Below are 17,878 nucleotides of genomic sequence, written 5' to 3' on the forward strand. Positions count from 1 at the left end.
CCATTGCCTGTCAGTCAGTAGAGCGCAATCCCAGGATGTTGTTTCGTCTTACCCATAATCTCCAGCACCGGATTTCTTCTCTCCACCTGGAGTGTGTTGTGAACGATCACCCCAAACACAGAGCTAGTCCCCGGGTTTCTTTGCCCACTGCAGGTTTGTGGACATTCACCCCCAAAAACAGAGGCAGACCAGGCTTTTTTACCCACCTGGAGGTTGTGGACCATCACCCCAAAAACAGAGGCCAGACCCAGCTTCTTCCCACCTGGGTTAGGATGAGGACATTCACCACTACACACAAGAAGGCAGACCCGGTTCTTCCACCTGGAGGTTGTGAACATCACCTCTAGAGGCAGACCCAGCTTCTTCCCTACCTGGGAAGCGTTGTGGACATCACCCCTAACACAGAGGCAGACCAGGCTTCTTCCCACCTGGAGGTTAAAGACATCACCCCTAACACAGAGGCAGACCAGGCTTCTTCCCACCTGGAGGTTGTGGACATCGCCCCTAATACAGAGGAAGACCAGGCTTCTTCCCACCTGGAGGTTGTGGACACCCAACCTAACATAGAGGCAGACCCGGCATCTTCCCACCTGGAGGTTAAAGACATCACCACTTACACAGAGGCAGAGCCCATCTCTTCCCTCTTGGAGGTTGTGGACGTCACACCTGAAGAAAGGACTCTCATGATGGCCGTCTTCGCCACTCTGCCAGCTGACATCCAAGCAGGTGAGTAACACTTAGAGAGCACTCTGACAGGTGCCGTTTGTCATGGCATCTTAGTAGAACCTTTCAACTGGCCAGTGTTTAGAACCTACGGTTTGCATTTGTTTACATCCTGTTCCTATTTTTTCCCTTTCCAGAGAATGTTGCTGTGGTCATTCCGGATGTCACCCAACACGTCACCAAGGACGTGACACTGGATGTTCCATGCAGAGCTAGGAAAGGGGCAGTCCGGCGATTTTTTTGCAGGCTTTGGAGGGCAGTGTGCTGCTGCGCCTGCCACAAGGAAGAGGAGGAACAATATTAATTATTCATCAGACATTCAGAAATGGGATTGAACCATAGACCATTAAATTATTTGCATTATAAATTGGACTCAATTCTGCTTTTCTTCTGGTTACTACTTAATTTCAGAACTTTTCTATAAACTTTCACTTTGCAAGTGTGGAGTAGGTTGTGTAAATACCTGGGAAACATCCCAATTTGAATGCTTTTAATAATTTACTTAAATAAATAAAAAATGTATTATTTGACATAAAAAAAACAAAGGGCGCTCAACCAATTTGAGTTGAGGTGCAACCAAAAACTTTAATCATCATAGAAAAGGAAAAAGCGCAACGCTTCCTCACTATAAAAAATGCATTGTTTTATTCAAGCAAAGGTTAAACGATTAACGTTTCGGCCTAGTCTATGACGATATGCAAGTTGTGTTTGCCCAGTAAAAGGGCGACCCAGACTCACGCTGGTTCTTGAGGGTTGAAGACAGTGAAAAATGATCATTAAGTAAATGGGACTTTTAAATTCTTGAATAAAAATCTTTAATGAACATGAATTTAAATACAATTGACTTGAGGATCAGAACAGGCAGGCTGACTGGCTAGCACTGAAGGCCCTCTGCCTCTACCTCTGTGTGGTTCATCTCAACCAAGAGGTTGTCTTTCTCTCTGTGGGTGTGAATCACTATGACCTCTCCCTCTGCCTGCCATTTGGCTGATCAGAAGCCTTCTGCTCTTTCTTGCTCACATGAACAGGAGGAATTGCCTCTGGGGTAACCTCCTCCTCTATCTAACGCCTCTTCCACCTCCTCTTTCTGACTGTGTTCGACTGAGGTCACTCGTTCTCTCTCCCTGGGTGTTGGATAGTTCCTCCTCCTCTGTGTCTTTGTGAGTTTGGAGGGAGTTATCCTGTTTCGGCTCCCTCTAAGGGTGTGCACCGTAATCTTTTTCGGTGTGTTGAGGGGTTCAGTGGTTTTGGAGGGAGTCTGAAGTTCGATCTCTAGCGATGAGTGTGGGGGCTGTACCGTGGAGGAGCCACTGAGACATGTGATGAGGCCAAGGAAGATCACTCTGCAAGGACGGGATAGGACACATCACAACACTGCTGCTCATTCATATTCAAACACACCTCAGAGTACGGACACAAACATGGACGCCCCCCCCCTCCCCCACACACATACAATGAACTTAACTGTACATATCAGAATCATACATTCGACAGCCACCTCTTCCCCCACATGTNATCAGAATCATACATTCGACAGCCACCTCTTCCCCCACATGTATTGATCCCCCACCTCAAACATGTTGAGTCAATTCCAGATGCTGGAATGGTGCAGTAGGGCCTAGTATGTAATGATGTGATACCATGTGTACCCCATATCCTGTGTTTGTGTTGATGTTTTTTTAAATTGTATTTAACTTTTATTTAAACAGGGAGTCACATTGAGATTAAACATCTATTTTACAAGAGTGCCCTGTACAAGTTGAAGTCATATTGAACAACTMCCAGAGAGAACCTTCTCTACATAGGAATTGCATACCATATTTTTTTTACATACATCAAAATAATACTTTATTGTCAATCAGCATTTACTTACATCTAGTTAAAACCGTTTTTCAATAAAACATTTTAATAGAAAATCATGTTTAAATTTTTGGAAAGAAGTGGGATGGCGGGGCCAATAGCTGAACAGGGGTAATTGTTGGCCATCACGAGAGAGGGTATGAGCCAAAATTTGGGACCTCTAGCCCCTCGGGAAGTATTTTTAATAATTATTTGAACATTTCAGAAATTGGTCAAAAAAGTGACAGAGTGCCCACTTTTTCCTTTCGCTCTAGAGACTAAGTCCAACCGTGCACCTGGTTTTATTTTTGGGTTACCAGGCACAATTTTCAAAACGGTTTTAAATGCATTTAGGGGGCATACAGACCTCCATGCCCACTATGGGAGACCCCACGGCCTGAGTGATTAATGGAGGTTTTTTAAAAAGTTCAGAAAAACGACTAAGTCCAGACATATCTGTTCATTGCACTATGTTTTTTCTTCACGAAAATATTCTATGTTTCATGTTTTGGGTTACCATTCACGATTTTCAAAACGGTTTTAAATGCTTTTAGGGAGCATCCAGACTTCCATGCCCGCTTTGGGAGCACCCCACTACCGGGAAAGGTCACTTGAGGGCGCCATTGGTCAACTTATGGAGTTTTTATTTATTTATTTTTATTTCACCTTTATTTAACCAGTAGCTAGTTGGAGAACAAGTTCTCATTTGCAACTGCGACCTGGCCAAGATAAAGCATAGCAGTGTGAACAGACAACAACACAAGTTACCACATGGAGTAAACAACTAAACAAGTCAATAACATGGTAGAAAAAGAAGAGAATCTATATAACAATGTGTGCAAAAGGCATTGGAGGTAGGCAATAAAATCGAATAATTACAATTTAGCAGATTAACACTGGAGTGATAAATCATCAGATGATCATGTGCAAGTAGAGATACTGTGTGCAAAAGAGCAGAAAGAAATTAAATAAAAGCAGTATGGGGGTGAGGTAGGTAATTGGGCTGGCTAATAACCGATGGACTATGTACAGCGCAGCGATCGGTTAGCTTGCTCGGATAAGCAGATGTTTAAAGTTGTTGAGGGAGATTGAAAAGTCTCCAACTTTCAGAGATTTTGCAAATTCGTTCCAAGCTCAGGCAGCAAGCAGGAAACTGGAAGGAAAAGGCGTCCAAATGAGGTTTTGGCTTTAGGGATGATCAGTGAGATACACCTGCTGGAGCGCGTGCTGCGGGTGGGTGTAGCCATCGTGACCAGTGAACTAAGATAAGGCGGCACTTTACCTAGCATAGCCTTGTAGATGACCTGGAGCCAGTGGGTCTGACGACGAACATGTAGCGAGGGCCAGCCGACTAGGGCATAAAGGTCATACTTCTCTCTCATTGCACTAAGTCCAGCCTGTGCACTTGGTGATTGAACTGGTGCACCTGGGGATTGAACTGGTGCACGTGGTACCCCATAACACCCTAGTCATTCAGACCCCCAGGCTACATACATTCTCAACCGTGACCAAATGACACACAAAGACAATGGTGAATTTCAAAGAAATGTACTTTATTTATTAGTGAATCGTGGATTGATTTGCAGGTGTACAGATAGGCCATTACATTTCCCCATATATAGACTTGTGTTAAAATAATATAAATTGAGTTATCAGTCATTTCTAAGCTGCTTATTGTTTCAGTATTGAGTTATTTTTTTTACAAACCAGTCTGTTGGGAGTTGAGTTTTAAATCCCCCCCACACCCCTCCACCTCATCCTAATAGAGCATTGAGAGAGACAAATCAGAAAACAGATGGAAAAAAATGTTGTTGAAACAATATTTAGAAAGACTTTTCAAAAGAAAGAGAATACTGGACAGAAGAAAGAAAGTGAAGTGGTTTCTTCACACGCTGGACAGATTGTTACACTGAAATAAAAACAAAGGCAAAAGCTCAGTCTCCGCACTGGCTGCACAAGCAGCCTGCAGCCCTGATGTGTCAGGTGTGTCCGTGGCTGTTCACTTCTCCTGACCTGGCTCTGTGCCTGTCTCAGCTGCTGTCTTCACTGCTCTCTCCTCCACTTTGTGTGGTCCAAACATTTCAGTCCCCATGAGGTGTTGGAGCATCGATTGGAAATCCACTCTTTCCCCACAGCGGTACGTGCGAATGGAGACTCCGGGATCAGAGGGGTCTGAGATCGAGGCCACAATGAATCTGAATTTATTGTCGGTTTGATGATTCTCTGAAATAACGCAGAACTGCGGAATGATATCTCTAATTTTCTTTGAGAGCTCAGGGGAGGTGTACCATGGCTGGGTCTCCTCTTCAGGGGCACTTGGTACAAAACTATAATTCTTCTCCAGCTTCCTGAAATCATCAGATTGGAGGCACTGGGTCAGGTTAGAGAGATATGGCTCTTTGTTTTGCAGAGAGGTGAAGGTGAAGCAGACGACAGTCTCAATCATGGGATCGAAGAGGACTTTGAAAAGTTTGACTCTTGAGTTCATGATGGGAAAGTCTTTCAGCATATCAGTGTAGGATCTCAACAGGTTCATTTCAATCTCCTTCTCGTCCAGCCACTTCTTCATCTTGCTGCTGGTGAATTGAGAATCATTGTGGGTGTTCAGTATATCAACCAGCTTCTGCTCCTTTTCTCCGCCCCCCCGGATAGCTGGCAGGACCCTGGACACAGCTTTCTCAAACACTGTTTTATACTGCAGGAAATTCTGCTGGAACTGTCCCAGTTTGTCTTTCAGATCTTCAAACTGGTTGAGAAAGCTGTCGCCGATCATGTCATTTGCTCTCACGTTGACCTCTTTGAACAAGTCCAGCACCTTCTCGACCTGGGAGACCAGATCCACGCTGACCTCTCGCAACAGCTGAGCAGCGTTGGAGTGCAGCTTCATCATAGGGTAGAGCCACACTTTCACAGGCACAGCCTTTTCCCCCTTCTCCCCCAGCAACCCCGGTAGAGTTTTATACACCTCGATGGCTTCCAGGTAAGTGGTGGGATTCTGTTTTATATCAAAATCGCCGTGGAACCTGCAGCTGAACCGATCTGCAGTCGTCTTCTCCTCTTCTGTCAATTGCACCTTTCCCTCCCCTTCGATGGAGAACATAGGGATCTTCTTGACCATCATATGCAGGGTCCCCTGGATCTCCTGCTTCTGTTCTTCTGTAGAAGCCATCTGGTCGAAAACCATGAAGGCTTGAGCCCCGTACAGCACGGCTGTGATGATGTGAGTGGCTGTATGCTTATCAAGCACCCAGGGGTAGGTAATCTTACCCAGGTTGCTCATGGTCAGCTGCTCGTAGCGAACAGTCTTGCTGCATTTCATAGTGACCCTGCACTGCCTTGCAGAGGAGACGTCATCCTTCAGATACTTCGCTGACCCCTCCACCTCTATCAGTCCCCCCATGAAGCTGGCCTTCAGTGAAGCACTCACGTCCAGCAGATTGGACTTCACCATCAAGGAGTTGGAGGTTGAGATTGTGAAATCTGAGCTTGGATGTTGATGGACATCAAGGTTTCTTTTTATAGCATCAGTGTCCCAGAGGGTGACACCTGAGAGAGAGAGAGAGAGAGAGAGAGAGAGAGAGAGAGAGAGAGAGAGAGAGAGAGAGAGAGAGAGAGAGAGAGAGAGACTTGACTTTTTGTCTTTCTTTACTGAAACTTTCTCATTTCATTTAAAAAACTTACCCCCACTTAAAAATAAATAAACAAAATATATGTACTGCATACATGTACCATACTCACCTTTCCATCTACCACATGATACAAACCAACATCACAATACCCAAAACAATATCCACTTCTACAACCGTACATCCAAAACATCTTCCCCAGCTATACAGACAGCCCCCCCCCCCAACACACCATATCTCCTGAAACATCTCCACACTTTTTTATCATTCTATAGTACTCAAACTCAACCCTAAGGCACGCAGAGACCATCCCATTAACTTCTTTGGGGTAGGGGCAGTATTTTCACGTCCGGATGAAAAGCGTTCCCAGAGTAAATTGCCTGCTACTCAGGCCCAGATCCTAGGATATGCATATTATCAGTATATGTGTATAGAGAACACTTTGACATTTCTAAAACTGTTTGAATGATGTCTGTGAGTGTAACATAACTCATATGACAGGCAAAAACCTGAGAAAAAATCCAACTAGGAAGTTGGATTTTCAACTCTTTGCTTATCCAAGATACAGTGGAAATGGGATCATGTTGCACTTCCCAAGGCTTTCACTAGATGTCAACAGTCTTTAGAACCTTGTTTGATGCTTCTACTGTGAAGTGAGGGCGATTGAGAGGAGATTGAGTAAGGTCTCTCCCAGAGTGCCACGAGCTGACCATGCGCTGACCATGCGCGTTCATGTGAGAGTTAGCTGCGTTCCATCGCATGTCTGAAGGCAAAGGAATTCTCCGGTTGGAACATTATTGAAGATTTCTGTTAAAAACATCCTAAAGATTGATTCTATACATCGTTTGACATGTTTCTACGGACTGTAACGGAACTTTTTGGACTTTTCGTCCGTACTTTCCGCTGGACTTGCACGTGCGTCGTGAGTTTAGATTGTGTACTGAACGTGCAAACAACATGGAGGAAGTTGGACATAAATGATGGACATTATCGAACAAAACAAACATTTATTGTGGAACTGGGATTCCTGGGAGTGCATTCTGATGAAGATCATCAAAGGTAAGTGAATATTTGTGATGCTATTTCTGACATCTGTTGACTCCAACATGGTGGATATCTCTTTGGGTTGATTTGTCGTCTGAGCGCCGTACTCAGATTATTGCAAGGTTTACTTTTTCCGTAAAGTTAAAAAAGAATCTGACACAGCGGTTGCATTAAGGAGAAGTGGATCTAAAATTCCATGTATAACACTTGTATTTTCATCAACATGTATGATGACTATTTTTGTAAATTGATGTGACTCTGCAAAATCACCGGATGTTTTGGAACTACTGAACATAACGCACCAATATAAACTCAGATGTTTTGGATATAAATATGAACTTTACCGAACAAAACATACATGTATTGTGTAACATGAAGTCCTATGAGTGTCATCTTATGAAGATCATCAAAGGTTAGTGATTCATTTTATCTATATTTCTGCTTTTTGTGACTCCTCTCTTTGGCTGGAAATATGGCTGTGTTTTTCTGTGACTTGGCTCTGAAGTAACATAATCGTTTGGTTTGCTTTCGTCGTAAAGCCTTTTTGAAATCGGACACTGTGGCTGGATTTACAACAAGATTACCTTTAAAATGGTATAAGACACATTTATGTTTGAGGAATGTTAATTATGAGATTTCTGTTGTTTTGAATTTGGCGCCCTGCACTTTCACTGGCTGTTGTCATATCATCCCATTAACGGGATTGCAGCCATAAGAAGTTTTAAGGAGAAGGCCTCACTAACCTCTGATGATCTTCATCAGATGACACTCATAGGACTTCATGTTACACAATACATATATGTTTTGTTCGATGTTTTGTTCGATGTTCATATTTATATCCAAAAACCTCAGTTTACATTGGCGCCAAGTTCAGAAATGCCTCCAAAATATCTGGAGAAATTGCAGAGAGCCACGTCAAATAACATAAATTCTCATCATAAACTTTGATGAAAGATACATTTTTTACATAGAATTAAAGATACACTTGTTCTTAAAGGAGAGGTATATCTATAATTCCATGTGTATAACTTGTACTATCATCTACATTTATGATGAGTATTTCTGTTGAAACGATGTGGCTATGCACTATCACTGGATGTTTTTGGAACTAGTGAATGTAACGCGCCAATGTAAACTCTGATTTTTTTAATATAAATATGAACTTTATCAGACAAAACATGCATGTATTGTGTAACATGAAGTCCTATGAGTGTCATCTGATGAAGATCGTCAAAGGTTAGTGATTAATTTTATCTCTATTTGTGCTTTTTGTGACTGATATCTTTCGCAGGAAAAATGGCTGTGCTTATTGTGGTTTGGTGTGACCTGACAAAATCATTTGTAGTGCTTTCGCTGAAAGCATATTTGAAATCGGACACTTTGGCGGGATTAACAACAAGATTACCTTTAAAATGGTATAAGACACATGTATGTCTGAGAAATTTTAATTATGAGATTTCTGTTATTTTGAATTTGGCGCCCTGCACTTTCACTGGCTGTTGTCATATCATTCCGTTACCGGGATTGCAGACATAAGACGTTAATGCAACTGCTGAATCAGATTTCAAAAAAACTTTACGGAAAAAGCAAACCATGCAATAATCTGAGACGGAGCTCAGAACAAGAGTCAAATTAACCGCCATGTTGGACTCAACAGAAACCAGAAAATACATGATAAATGTTTCCTTACCTTTGATGAACTTCATCAGAATGCAGTCCCAGAAATCCCAGGTCCACAAGAAATGCTTGATTTGTTCGATAATGTCCGTTATTTATGTCCAATTAGCTACTTTGGTTAGCGCGTTTGGTAAACAATTCCAAAGTCACAAAGCACGGTTCACTAAAACGTGACGAAAAGTCTTCTTAGGCTGCAGGTGCAGTATTGAGTAGCTTGGATGAAAGGTGCCCAGAGGTGCCCATAGTAAACTGCCTGCTCCTCAGTCCCAGTTGCTAATATATGCATATTGTTATTAGTATTGGATAGAAAACACTCTGAAGTTTCTAAAACGTTTTGAATGATGTCTGTGAGTATAACAGAACTCATATGGCAGGCAAAAACCTGAGAAGAAATCCAAACAGGAAGTGAGAAATCTGAGGTTGGTCGATTTTCAACCCTGCCCTTATTGAATACACAGTGGGATATGGATCTATTTGCACTTCCTAGGACTTACACTAGGTGTCAACTGTCTGTAGAACCTTGTCTGATGCCTCTACTGTGAAGTGGGGCCGAAGGAGACAGGAATGAGTCAGGTCTGCCATGAGGTGACCATGCTCTGACCATGCACGTTCACATGAGAGGCAGTTCTGTTCCATCGCACATCTGAAGGCAATGGAATTCTCCGGTTGGAACGTTATTGAAGATTTATGTTAAAAACATTCTAAAGATTGATTCAATTCATCGTTTGACATGTTTCTATTGACTGTTACGGAACTTTTTGACATTTCATCTGCTTTTAGTGAACGCGCTTCCTGACTTTGGATATGTTTACCAAACACACTAACAAAAATAGCTATTTGGACATAAATGATGGCCATTACCGAACAAAACAAACATTTCTTGTGGAAGTGGGAGTCCTGGGAGTGCATTCCGATGAATATCAGTAAAGGTAAGTGAAGATTTATAATACTATTTATGAGTTTCGTTGACTGCACGAGTTGGCGGGTAACTGTATGACTTCCTTTTGTTGCTGAACGCTGTTCTCAGATTATTGAATATTGTGCTTTTGCCGTAAAGCTTTTTGAAATCTGACACAGCGGTTGCATTAACCTGGTGCAGACAGAAAACACATGAATCACAGTTTCTTTCGTTACACAGAAAGGACACCCCTGCCTGATTCAGCCAGTTTATGCCACAAGGAAAATGCCACCAGGTTGTTGTTTATCAGCACCCTCCCTCTGTATGACACTTGGGACAGGAGCCTCCTCCACCTGGCCAGTCTTGACACCACTGCCTGTGACAGCCCCTCCCAGTTCTTCCTGAACCACTTCTCCGAGCCCAGGTACACCCCCAACACTTTAAGCCCGTCACAACCCCACTGTAAACCCTCTGGAAGCAGAGGAGGAGCCCTATCTCCCCATGCCCCACATAACAGAACTTTGCTCTTGGCCCAGGTCACCTTAGCTGAAGAAGCTCCCTCGTACACCTTCAGACTAGTCTCTAGTGCCTGCATATCCTGACCATCCCTGACCATCACAGAAACGTCATCTGCATATGCTGACACTGCTATGCCTGTCACCACATCCATGCCTGTCCAGCACAATCCCTGCAGTCTCCTGCGTAGCAGTCCCAAAAAAGTCTCAATGGCTAATGTGTATAACTGCCCAGATAGAGGGCATCCTTGTCTAATGCCCCATCTCACCCAGACTGGCCTACTGAGCCCCCCTTCCACCTTGACCATACATGACGCCCCAGCATACAACAGCTTCACACAGGTCAAAAAACTCTTCCCAAACCCAAACATCACATTAAACAGATACTCATGGTCCACTTTATCAAAAGCCTTCTCTTGATCTAAAGAGACCAGTCCAAAGTTCACATTTGAACCTCTCGACAAGTCCAACATGTCCCTGATTAAGAACAAGTTGTCCGTGATTGAGCGTCCCGGTACACAGTATTTTTGGTCTTTATGTACTATCGAGTCCAAATGGGACTTCATCCTGTTAGAGAGGACCTTGGCAAATATCTTGTTGTCCGCTCAGTGTAATGCCACAGGCCTCCAGTTCTTAAGTTCACACAAGTCCCCTTTTATGGGCAGGAGAGTCCGAGCCGCCCGACGGCAGCTCATCGGCAACTCTCCTACCCCGACGCATTCACGCAACACGCAAAAGAAATCCTGTCCAATTATTCCCCAGAATTATTTATAAATCAACCCCCGGGGGTTGCATGACCGGGGGACATCTGGGTTACGGCTTTTGCCAGTTCATGGGACAACAGAGGAATGTCCATTTCATCCCTCTGTGCCAGAGAGAGCTGACGGAGTCCTGCGAACAAAACCTGAGCACACATAGGATCACACACTTCTGCCCTATACAACTCAGTATAAAACTCCACAGTCCGCTCCCGCATCTCACCTACCACAGAGGTCACCCACCCATCAGACAGCCGTAGAGAATGCATACCCTTGGCTTCACTGCTCTGTCTTTCCACACCAAAGAAGAAGGAGCTGGGAGCCTCCATCTCCTTGAGCATGGAGAACCTAGCTCTTACATGTGCTCCCTTTGCTTTAACATGGAAAAAACTGCCCAGTTCCCTACGTAATTCGGCTAAATTAGCCTGGAGGCCTACATTGCCTTGCCCCACTATCTCAATAATACAACGCTCTAGTACCCCCAATACTCTCCTAGCCTCTGAGGATGAGAGAGCTGTGTACTGTTGACAGAAAAGACAGAATATGGACTTTCCTCACATCCCACCATTGACTCAGAGACTCATACTCCTCTCTTCGCTGCCCCCACCTTTCCCAATAGGTCTGGAAACCTGAGCAAAAGGTTGCATCTTGTAAGAGCTTTACATTGAACTTCCAATAGGATGCCTGCCGGGGCCCTGGTGAAATAGACAGCCGAGCCATGGTTATGTGGTGACCCGAAAACCCCACTGGGAGAATGGTAGCGCCCAACAGCCTGTTGCTCCGATTCCTAGACATGTAAATGCGATCAAGTTGGGCTGCACTCACCCTAGCCCCGAAAACCTTCACCCATGTATACTGTCTTGTGTTTGGATGTTTAGTTCTCCAAACATCCACTAGGTCGAACTGATTAATTCTTGTGAATAGGGGGGCGCTATTTTCACTTTGGAAAAAATCGTGCCCAAATTAAATGGCCTCGTACTCTGTTCTAGATCATACAATATGCATATTATTATTACTATTGGATAGAAAACACTCTGAAGTTTCTAAAACTTTTGTTTGAATTATATCTGTGAGTAAAACAGAACCCATTTGGCAGCAAACTTCCATACAGGAAGTGAAAAATCTGAAAATGAGGCTGTGTCAGGGCCTGCCTATTCAACTGGATTTTATTTATCGATCTGTATGCACTTCATACGCCTTCCACTCGATATCAACAGGCAGTAGAAGGTTGAATGGGGTGTCTAGCTTGATGTGAGGCCGAATAAGACCTTTTGGAGTGGCAGGTCCGGTCTTTTGTCAGTTTTCGACGGCGCGCAGGGGAACCTCACATTGTCTTCTGAAAAGCGTTCGGTATACACTACGAATTGCTCCGGCTCTCATTTTATTGGATACATATGATAATAACATCATAAAGATGGATTTTCAACCGAGTTTGACCAGTTTAGTCGACGTTTATTGGGAATTTTGGAATTTTTTGTTGATTGCGCCAAGAGATGAAGGACACGTGAGCTCGACATGGCTAGCCAAAGTTGCTAATTCGACAGAAGAAATGGACATTCTAAAACCAAACAACGATTTATTCTGGACCAAGGCCTCCTTGCACAACATTCTGATGGAAGCTCAGCAAAAGTAAGACAAAATTTATGATGTTATTTCGTATTTCTGTGGAATATGTTGGCTCCAACACGGCGGAGAATTGGAGAGCGCTGTCTCACAATATTGCATGCTGTATGTTGTGGTAAAGTTATTTAAAAAAATCTAACACAGCGGTTGCATTAAGAACCAGTGTATCTTTCATTTGCCATACAACTAGTATTTTTATGTAAAGTTTATGATGAGTTCTTTGGTTAGATTAGGTGAGTGTCCAAAAATATCTCCGGAGATTCTGGTGAATTGTTGCTACGTATTCACGACGTATAACCACGATTTGCAGCTCTAAATATGCACCTTTTCCAACAAAACATAAATGTATTGTTTAACATGATGTTATAAGACTGTCATCTGATGAAGTTGTCCAAAGGTTAGTGATTAATTTTATATCTATTGCTGGTTTTTGCGAAAGCTATGTTGGCGGTGGATAAATGGCGTTGTGTGTTTGGCTATTGTGATGAGCTAATATAATTCTATATTGTGTTTTCGCTGTAAAACACTTAAAAAATCGGAAATATTGGCTGGATTCACAAGATGTTTATCTTTCATTTGCTGTACACCATGTATTTTTCATAAATGTTTTATGATGAGTATTTATGTATTTCACGTTGCTCTCTGTAATTATTCTGGCTGCTTTGGTGCTATTTGTGATGGTGGCTGCAATGTAAAACTATGATTTATACCTCAAATATGCACATTTTCGAAAAAAACATAAATGTATTGTATAACATGATGTTATAAGACTGTCATCTGATGAAGTTGTTCAAGGTTAGTGATAAATTTTATCTCTATTTGTGGGTTTTGTGAAAGCTACCTATGCAGTGGAAACATGGTGAAAACATGCCGTTGTGTGTTTGGCTATTGTGGTTAGCTAATAATATAAATACATATTGTGTTTTCGCTGTAAAACATTTTAAAAATCGGAAATGATGGCTGGATTCACAAGATGTTTATCTTTCATTTGCTGTATTGGACTTGTGATTTCATGAAATTATATTATATGATATCCCTGTCCCGTTAGGTTAGGCTATGCTAGTCAGCTTTTTGATGAGGATGCTCCCGGATCCGGGATGGGTATCACTGAAAGTTTAAAGATGTCGCGTAACACTCCCACTGACACTGAATGAGGCTCTTCCCCATTTCTGTGTTTTTTCAAATCTATTGTACAGTTCCAGTCCCCTCAGACCACCAGCGTCTCCTCAGGCGCTACCTGTAAGAGTTCCTGTCTAAGACTCCCAAATAGAACCCCTCTTTCTCTCCCTGTATTAGGCGCATACACATTTATATAGACAAAGCCCATGTTGTTAATTTCTGCTTTAACAACAAGCAACCTGCCCCTACACACCTCCTTTGAGGAGCAAATTTTTACAGCCAGACCCGGTGCAAAAAGGACTGCCACCCCTGCACTAAGATTTGTTCCATGGCTCAACACACTTGCCCCTTTCCACCAGAGCCCCCAATCGACTTCATTCAACACATCACCATGTGTCTCCTGCAGAAACAACACCTGTACTTTTTTGTTTGTTTTACATATTCACCCAACACACTCCTCTTTCCCGCATCTCTGGCGCCATTTATATTGAGCGAGCCTACCCGAAGAGTCTCCATAAGAAGTGGGAGAAGAGCCAGCAAAGAAAGAAACCAATAGCAAAGCTCAAAAAGCCCCAGTGTCAGTAAGAAACTATACATCTAAACAGTGTCTGAAGGTAAACCTTTATGGGGCAGGCCACCATAGTCCCTGTGCCCAAGAACACTAAGGTAACCTGTCTAAATGACTACCAACCCGTAGCGCTCACGTCTGTAGCTATGAAGTGCATTGAAAGGCTGGTCATGGCTCACATCAACACCATTATCCCAGAAACTCTAGACCCACTCCAATTTGCATACTGCCCCCACAGATCCACAGATTATGTCATCTCTATTGCACTCCACACTGCCCTTTCCCAAATGGACAAAATGAGCACCTATGTGAGAATGCTATTCATTGACTACAGCTCAGCATTCAACACTATAATGCCCTCAAAGCTCATCATTAAGCTAAGGACCCTGGGACTAAACACCCCCCTCTAACACTGTATCCTGGACATCAGGTGGTAGGTTACAGGGTAGGTAACAACACATCCTCTACGCTGATCCTCAACACTGGGTCCCTTAGTGGTGGGTGCTCAGTCCTCTCCTGTACTACCTGTTCACTCATGACTGCATGGCCAGGCACGACTCCAACACCATCATTAAGTTTGCAGATGACAACAGTGGTAGGCCTGATCACCGACAACGATGAGACAGCCTATAGAGAGGAGGTCAGAGACCTGGCTGTGTGGTGCTAGGGCAATAACCTCTCCCTCAATGCGATCAAGACAAAGGAGATCAAATCAAATCAACTTTTATTTGTCACATGCGAGACGACTACGCCGAATGATTGCATTATTATTATTACATTAGGCTACTATTATTGCTGTTATTATGGAACATGGAGTACAGTACCTGGGATGAAGGAGTCGTTGCGACAGTCGTACAGCATGCCAGGATACAGCGCCCTGCTCAGGGCTGCTACCTCAATGGGCTTGGAGTCCATGACTGGAAAAACCAAAAGTGTACGAGGTTGAGTAATAGCTCCTGGCAACAATGTTTCTGATTTAGAACAACCCGCTGCGGTTATTGAATACAAACAAAGTATCGTTGACAGCGATTAACCTGTTAGTGTGTAGGGAGCGCTATTTTCACTTTGGGAAAAAATCGTGCCCAAATGAAACGGCCTTGTACTCTATTCTAGATCGTACAATATGCATATTATTATTACTATTGGATAGAAAACACTCTCAAGTTTCTAAAACCGTTTGAATTATATCTGTGAGTAAAACAGAACTCATTTTGCAGCAAACTTCCTGACAGGAAGTGAAAAATTAGGCTCTGTTCCAGGGCCTTCCTATTAATTTGCCTGAAATCTATGGATATACATGCACTTCATACGCCTTCCAGTAGATGTCAACAGGCAGTGGGAGGTGGAATGGGGTGTCTAGCTTGATCTGAGGCCGAACAAGAGCTTTTGGAATGACGTGACTGGAAATTTCATTGTATTCGAAGGCGCGAGAAGGAACCCCAGATTGCCTTCTGAAAAGCTTTCGGTATACACGTTAGATATCTCCGGCTCTGATTTTATTTGATAGATGTGATAAAAACATCATAAAGTAGTTTTTTTCAACCGAGTTGTATCAGTTTATTGAACGTTTATTGCGAGTTTTGGAATTTTCTTTTCTTTGCGTCAGGTGAAGTTGGGCACGTTTGCGCCACATGGCTAGCTATGGTTGCTAATTCGACAGGAGAAGAGGACATTCTAAAACCAAACAACGATTTATTCTGGACAAAGAACTCCTTGTACAAGATTCTGATGGAAGCTCAGCAAAAGTAGGAACCATTTATGATGTTATTTCGTATTTCTGTGGAAAATGTTTAGTTCTATTTTCCGCCCTCATTGCAGGCGCTGTCTCGCTATAACGTAAGCTGTATGTCGTACTAAAGTTATTTTAAAAAATCTAACACGGCGATTGCATTAAGAACTAGTGTATCTTTCATTTGCTGTACAACATGTATTTTTTAGTAAAGTTTATGATGAGTTCTTTGATTAGATCAGGTGACTGTCCAAAATATCTCCGGAGAATTTTGTGCAGTTTGGCTACATATTCACATTGTAAAACCAGGATTTGTAGCTCTAAATATGCACATTTTCGAACAAAACATATATGTATTGTGTAACATGATGTTATAGGACTGTCATCTGATGAAGTTTGTCAAGGTTAGTGAATAATTTTATATATTTTGCTGGTTTTTGCAATCGCTACATTTTGCTGCTGATAAATGCGTTTGTGTGGTTGGCTAATGTGGTAAGCTAATATAATGCTATATTGTGTTTTCGCTGTAAAACACTTAAAAAATCGGACATGTTGGCTGGATTCACAAGATGTTTATCTTTCATTTGCTTGTAATTGGACTTGTTAATGTGTGAAAGTTAATATTTGTAAAAATATTTTTTGAATTTCGCGCGCTGCCTTTTCAGTGGAATGTGGGGGCTAGACAGGTTAAACAATTCACTATTTTAATAACCAAATTCCTTTAATTTAAGTGTTTTTGAAACTCACAGTTTTGATTTAGATATATAATATATATATATATTATATATATTTAGATATATATATATATAAGGGTTATATATATATTGTAAAAATATATTGTAAAGGGTGTATATATATATATATATATATATATATATATATATATATATATATATATATATAATACATATATACATACACCTTTTACAATAAAGATCTGTAAAGTTATTTAGATTTTTATGAATTATCTTTGAAAGACAGGGTCCTGAAAAAGAGACATTTCTTTTTTGCTGAGTTTATATATGTATATATGTTATATGTACATATGTACACAAACACACAAACCACAACACACACACACACACACACACACACACACCACACACACACACACACACACACACACACACACACACACACACACACACATACACACACACACACACACAGGCAATAGCTGTCCATTCGCACAATTAATTACGTCACTGCAAGCAGCAGCATTTTACCTTGATACTTGTCTTCAAGGGAAGAACAGGAATGTCTCCGTGTTTCGACGTCTTTCTGAAGGCTTGTGTGAAAAATGCCTTCTGCAGCGGATATATATATACACACACACACACACACACACACACACACACACACACACACACACACACACACACACACACACACACACACACACACACACACACACACACACACACACACAACACACACACAACACACACACACACACCAGTCAAAAGTTTGGACACACCATTCTATGGAATTACAAATTACACTGCGATCTTTAATCTCCCACACCCACGCAGCTCCACTCAATTCTTAGGAACCGGCTCTTCAAAGGAAAATACACTTTTTAATGATGTGGTTTGGAAAAAAAGGATCAAACCCTTTTTTCCCAATTTTTGCCTAAAATGACATACCCAAATCTTTCTGCCTGTAGCTCAGGACCTGAAGCAAGAATATCAATATTCTTGATATCATTTGAAAGGAAAAACGTTGAAGTTTGTGAAAATGTGAAATTAACCTTTTATGG

The 17,878-nt window shown here is 42.2% G+C and overlaps 1 protein-coding gene across 1 annotated transcript; it reads right to left on the minus strand.

Annotated features, from left to right (window-relative positions):
• Positions 1-4,094: 4,094 nt before the first annotated feature.
• LOC112074010 (neoverrucotoxin subunit beta) lies at positions 4,095-17,401 on the minus strand. The gene is made up of 3 exons (XM_024141238.2): positions 17,346-17,401; positions 15,215-15,307; positions 4,095-6,108 (listed from the first exon to the last, which is right to left on the minus strand). Exons 2-3 carry the CDS (start codon positions 15,303-15,305, stop codon positions 4,562-4,564), a joined length of 1,638 nt encoding a protein of 545 aa, XP_023997006.1. The 5' UTR covers positions 15,306-15,307; positions 17,346-17,401; the 3' UTR covers positions 4,095-4,561.
• Between the last annotated feature and the right edge of the window lie 477 nt (positions 17,402-17,878).

The sequence above is a fragment of the Salvelinus sp. IW2-2015 genome, unplaced genomic scaffold (genome assembly GCF_002910315.2).
Source record: "Salvelinus sp. IW2-2015 unplaced genomic scaffold, ASM291031v2 Un_scaffold2461, whole genome shotgun sequence".
NCBI classification, from domain to species: domain Eukaryota; kingdom Metazoa; phylum Chordata; class Actinopteri; order Salmoniformes; family Salmonidae; genus Salvelinus; species Salvelinus sp. IW2-2015.

Bases quoted from the DNA above. Each gene is read 5' to 3' on its own strand.
- LOC112074010 (XM_024141238.2), bottom strand. From the start codon at position 15,305: ATGGACTCCAAGCCCATTGAGGTAGCAGCCCTGAGCAGGGCGCTGTAT. The intron at 6,109-15,214 runs GTACTGTACTCC...TCTCTCTCTCAG, and splicing joins CAACGACTCCTTCATCCCAG to GTGTCACCCTCTGGGACACT.